Source organism: Rhododendron vialii, chromosome 3a (genome assembly GCF_030253575.1).
Source record: "Rhododendron vialii isolate Sample 1 chromosome 3a, ASM3025357v1".
In the NCBI taxonomy this organism is placed as follows: domain Eukaryota; kingdom Viridiplantae; phylum Streptophyta; class Magnoliopsida; order Ericales; family Ericaceae; genus Rhododendron; species Rhododendron vialii.
This window is the reverse complement of record NC_080559.1, coordinates 3,906,508-3,912,605: the sequence shown is the minus strand read 5'-3', so window position 1 is coordinate 3,912,605 and position 6,098 is coordinate 3,906,508. Positions and strand designations below refer to the sequence as shown.

Here is a 6,098-nt window from a genome sequence, read left to right as displayed (position 1 = left end):
GCAATTTCATAAGAGAATACTAACAGATAGCAAAAGAAGAAATGCCAATGTTTAGAGCAATACTTTGGTGACCATCTCTGGTGACCACATTTTGGATATCATGTGACTCGTCATCATCGCATTGGTAAAGAACATGACAAGTGAGAGATACTCTACCAATACAATGATGACACATCACATGGTATCTAAAATGTGGTCACAAGAGTTGATCACCAAAGCATTAGTGCAATCTTTAAGGAGTATATCGACTTTCTCTGAATAGCTCAACAACTCTCCACATCAATCAGTTGATCTGGTAAGTATCACAACCACAACAATATGGAAGAAGGTGGTGAATAGTAAATAAAGGCCCATAATGCACGGAAGCTGCCTTTCGCAGAAAATCTTGCAACAAGGAAAACACATCTGAATACATGAAAATAACATGTGTATCCACAAGTTACAAAAAGCCAATCGCAGGAGAACTAGAGACAAAATCCTACCTATGACTCCCCTTCCACGATGATCAAGCTACTAGCTAATACCAAAAGCTCAAAAAATGACTTTGGTTAAAGAAATAAGGCTAATCAACATTCCCATATGTATATCTCAATGTTGTCTGTAATGGTAACATACAAAGGATCGTCAACCTAAAGAAGCCCAAGCATTTGTGAAGCATTCTTCTAGTGACAAGGGCAAGCCCAAATTGCTACGTAATTTTTGAAGGCTATTGGTAGTCTGTACTACTCAACTCAACAATCCATTACAGTTGAGCAAAGAAGTTACAACAATCTCTCGAGTGCAGCTTGATGCAGCAAACAGCCTTTTGAGCAATCAAAATCCATGATACTGTATATGGAGCGGAGGAATCAAACACCATTCAGTCCAAGTCAACAAATGAAGTACAATCGATATCTTGGAGAGTAATTTTTCCCATATGCAATGCGTTTATGTGATCACAACATAGAGGGAGACACTTCCGATTCAGACATTCATGAATCGTGCCCATCCCATAAACCCACTTCTTTTCATCTGATGGGTTTATATTCAAATCTTTCTGCAGTAACCGAATTCGGTACACAATAGTGTCTGTTCTGTGGCAGAAATGAGCAACACATTTGTATGAAGGCTCATCAGAAGCCAATCTGATCAGAGCCATTGTTATAGACCCATCCACTGGTTTTGGATCCACAAGATTATTATCTCCCATCATCTTGATCTCCCTTTCTGTAGGAAAATGCACTTCTTCAACTCCATTAACATCAGGAACTTGCAAATCCTTAGTATAGTGTCTGATTGCCTCATGCTTTGTCGCTTCATGCTTTTCTGCTAATGTCAAGATACAAGAGAACCTTAGGTGATAAGTTACACAAGTTTTCACCATTTTAAAGTTGTGGCAACAGCAAAAGAAATCAAGCCATCTTCTCCCTACACCCGCATACCATCTTATGATATCACTATCTTCAAGAGCCATGAGTAGGCCAATGGGCCTAGGACGGCCCATATGATTTGTAAATCCAGCCATTTTAACTGCCTTCCTTACGAGTTCTATGGGAGCAGAGACTTTTAGACACAGTTTCGCCAAATCTTCAACTGTTCTTTCAGCATATCTCCGTTCCTCTTCCTCTTCTATCCTCCTCTCTTCTTCCTCTAATGCCTTTCTAGCTTTCTCCGGCTTCAAATATTTGTCAACTTGCTCTTGAAACTTATCATATGATTCCACAAGCTCTTCAGGCAATTGATCTCGTATTCTTCTTAAAGAGAGAAAATCACCAGCAGATAGCTCCCTATGCCAGCTCCATCGCTCATCCAAAGAACCCAAAAACTCGCGCACTGTTTCATCAGCCCATGTTCTAAAAATTTGTCTCACTTCGTTCTCAATATGGAAATCAAATTTGAATCCATTACTCTGTTTCAACTTCTTAAAAACATGACCCATAAGTTTCAACCCAAGTTTCTTCCTGTTAGTCTCTCTAGCATTCCTCAATTCTAAAGACCTAACTTCTTTCTGTCTGAGGTACTTCTCCCGTGCCCTAATCGCTTTCTCAGACATAGGCAGACGCAGAACTGAAGGAGGAACGGCCTGAAGTTCCATTCCCAAAAAATCAATCTTTTCTGTAATTGCACTATGAATCGCTGTTTTCACTCTATCTACCCTCAATTCCAAAGTATTTTCCAAAAAATCTACAACCCTCTTCTTCAAATCCATAGTCAACATCTTTGTCCCTGAAGTGACCAATAGTATCTCATCCAAGTACCTAACCACATGAATCTTCAATGGCTTATAGAAAACATTACTAGACATTGTTTCTAGCTCATCTGACTCGAACTTGGGATTCTCCCGGTTTGTTCGTAGACGTAACTCTTGAATTTCCCTATCAAGCCCATCAAAATAGACATTAATCAAAATTGAACTCAATGCGCTTTCTTGAGGAAACCCCCTCCCTAAATAACATCCACCCAATTCAATCCTCACCACTCCCAATTTAAACAACCTCTTGATCACACCAATCAACATCTCATCTCCAATTTTCTCTTCCATAATAGAACATAACTTCTCAACATGATCAAAATCAAACTTTTGTCGATCAAACGACACCGTAAACCACCAACTAGGGTTTTCTACGTAGTTCTTGAGGTATCGAATTGCGGTGTGTCGTCCCATACCCACTCTCCCACCATAAGCAAACGTAGCGAACCTATCATCATAAACAACTTCTAACACAATCCTAATAGCTTCAATCAAAACTTTGAGCTTCAAATTGGGAAGAACAAGCGACTCACCTCTCTTACCCATTGGCCCGACCGCCACGCAGCACGACTCGACGTCGAACCGGTTGTTTCCGAGTTGGGTCGCCGTTTCTTGGACCCAGTTGAGAATGGGTGACTCGGGCGAGTTGGGTTGAGTGGCGTTGTGGGTTTGGAGGGGTTTGAGGTTGTGGCAAGCGGTGAGGAGGACGGACGGAGAAGCGACGACGTTTTGGAGGAGGTTGGAGAACTTGCCGTGGCGGTAGTGAGAGAGGACTAGGGTTTTGAGCTGGGGTTTGGTGAGGGGTTCGATGGGAGTGTGTTGAATTGGGTTTGAGGAGAGAGAGAGGGTTGAGCGGAGAAGATGAGGAGAGAGAGTTGGAACTGGGACGCAGCGGAGTACGGTGGCTCGCCGGAGGTTCAAGAGCATTGCAACGGCGGCAGACGGCTGATAACGTGAGAGGACGGAACACTGAACAGAATCCACTATAGTAAGTAGGGGAAAAATTTCTGTGCCGAGGGGGCACCTCGTGTTGCTCGCTCGGTACATCCGAACCGTTCATTGCATTTTTGAACGACTCAGATTTGAAGAGAGAAAAATAAAAAAGAAAGTGTTGGAATGAGAAAAGATAAAGCGTTTCAATCCGAGTCGCCCAAGAGTATATTGGACGGCCCAAATGTGTCGAGCGAGTTCCACGAAGGATATATCCATCTAGCACAAAAAAAATTCTCACTAACTAGGCTTTGTTTAGAACTTATAAAAAATGAGAGAAAGAAAATAGGAGGAAAAGATTATACTATTCACTAAATTTGAATTTTTTTTGTTATCTCTTTCTTTTCCAACCGAACAATAAAAGGATTTTTTTTTTAATTTTCATTTTTTTCCTTTAAGGGCTTGCTTGAATGCAAGTAAAATTTCGGAGGTTAAAAATATGAAGAAGGATAAGATAATAAAGGATATTATTTTCGATGGTTAGCCCACATCGATTTGATATTTATAGAAAGGGATAAAATAGTATATAGTTTTGATGAGGTATGAAACAGGAGGATAAAATTTAATTTTGTTTGGATGGTTATAAAATGGGGGGAAAGGGGTGGATGATGGGAAAGGGGATAAGTAAGGGTAATTTCGTCCAAATTCCACGCTCTACAGTCAGATAAAATTTGGGGAACCCAAGAGAAGTCCAAAACTTTCACAGCAGCAGCCCTTGTATGCGTCAAAAAGAACAAGGAATAAAAACGAAAGAAGGGAACCAATTCTGCATCCAAACACCAGCAAAAGCAAGGGACCCACCCCATTTACCTCCTCTTATATTCCCCTCCTCTTTTAACTCTATCCACGCAGACACTAAGGGCCTGTTGGATGCAGTTAAAAGAAAGGGGGAAATATAAGAGGGGGTAAATGGGGTGGGAATCACTGTTGTGCCGTTGTTTGGGAACCAAAATTGGAGAGGTCTTAGTTTTCACCCCTTCTTTCTTTTCACGCGTTTTAGGGTTTCTCCAGTAGAATTTTTGGGCTCCTCTTAGGTTCCCCAAATTTAATCTGGCCGTAGAGGAGAGGAATTTGGACGAAATCACCCTTGCTTATCTCCTTTCCCTAACCCGAAGACTCCTTATTTAGTTTCAAGACTCTCTTAGGATGCTCATTTAAAGGCCTTAAAGCCAAAAATCCATTATGATCATTTAAGATAAAATAATCAAAAAAATAAGATCTTTGCACCGGTTCAAACGAATTGAAAATTGGAATACTTATTTTTTTAACTATATTTTTTAATATAGTTTCAGGGCTCTCTTAGGATGCTCGTTGAAATATCTTAGAGCAAAAAATTTACTACAACCATGTAGAATAAAATGATCAAAAAAATAAGATCTTCGCAAAAATTCAACCGGATTAAAAATTGAAGCACTTATTTAAAAAAATATTTTTTAATATAAATTTTTTAGAATTGACATTTTTTAATATTAATTTTTGAATTTATATACTTATTTTAATACATAATCAAATTTAACACTGCACATGGACAAAATAGTCATTTAACAGCTTTTCCCATCATCCACCCCTTCTTATCCCTCATTCTATAAACCATCCAAAAAAAAGTCAAATTTTATCACCCCCCCCCCCCCCCCCCCACCCCATTTAATACTCCCCCCCCCCCCACCCCATTTAATACTCCATCCAAATCACATACTATTTTATCCCTCCTCCATAAACCATCAAAATTAATACCCCCTACTATTTTATCCGTCTTCATAATTTTTACCCCAATTTTATATCTGCATCCAAGCATGCCCTAAGTTCCAAATAGAGAGACTAGGTTCTGCCAAGTAAAAAGTGTTTTTAGCCAGTTTTTGTTCTCATTTAATTTTTTTTTTGTGTTTCACCAAACTTTTGTGTATTATTATAAGAATTTTTTTTTTTTCTCGAGTATTATACGAATCGAAAAAATAAAAAATCATTTGGAGTTCTGTATCCCTGCTTTTTTTTGGAGAAAAGTGTTGCAACACAATCGCACAGCTTAAGATTGCGCGTAAAGTATCACTTAACATTTAAATTGTATAATGGTGTGAGTGTTGAGTTTTAAAGGCTAGGAGGTTCTTATTGCCGATCAACAAAAAAAAAAAGCTAGGTTCTTATATGAATTTCAAGGATCATTTCTCTGTGTAAAGTGGTTAAATATCGTATCAAAATAGGAGTGGCACTTTTTTCGCAATTTGATTCAAACATGACCACCACATTTTTTACGGATTATTTTTTGGAGACACGATTTTAATTATATCACTTTTGTCCAGTGATTATCAAGGCCGGCTGACAAGGGAGGCCGGAGAAATATGGGTTTTGGATCCCAAAAGAACGCTTAAAATGAGGGCCCCTAAGGCCTCGTTCAGTTGTCAGGAAAGTACAGGAAATGATGGAAAAATCAACTTTTCCATAACTTTTGAAGTGTTTAGTTGCCAGGAAAGTAGTGGGAAACATGTTCTTAAGTTTTCCTGCAAGATTTACTTTCTTGCAAAATTGATCTGGCCAAAAACATAGGATTTTGCAGGAAAGTTTTCTCCATTGTGGAGCTAAAATAATTGGCGGGTAAGAAAAAAAGCAAATGACGCCAATACCAAAAAAATACGAATTAAATTCTTAGAAAGGCACTTTGAGACTTACGTAAGTAACAACAATTTTGACTACTGTGGTACTTTCTGAGATAATTGTTGTGGAAAAAAATTAGTAATTGATTTTTTTGTATTTATTTATCTTGTCATTAGTCTTCAGTTTTGTTTTGTACTTACTAATTATCAGTTTATCAATGAGTTTTTATATCGGCAACTAATCAAGCATAGTTGTTTAAAATTTATTTATTTAGTTATCATCTACTTAT

The 6,098-nt window shown here is 38.5% G+C and overlaps 1 protein-coding gene across 1 annotated transcript; it reads right to left on the bottom strand.

The window, feature by feature from the left end:
* Positions 1-249: 249 nt before the first annotated feature.
* LOC131318612 (nuclear intron maturase 3, mitochondrial) lies at positions 250-3,214 on the bottom strand. Its single transcript, XM_058348518.1, has one exon. It carries the CDS (start codon positions 3,155-3,157, stop codon positions 860-862), a length of 2,298 nt encoding a protein of 765 aa, XP_058204501.1. The 5' UTR covers positions 3,158-3,214; the 3' UTR covers positions 250-859.
* Positions 3,215-6,098: the final 2,884 nt, after the last annotated feature.

Coding starts and splice junctions, on each gene's coding strand:
- LOC131318612 (XM_058348518.1), bottom strand. CDS start 3,157: ATGCTCTTGAACCTCCGGCGAGCCACCGTACTCCGCTGCGTCCCAGTT.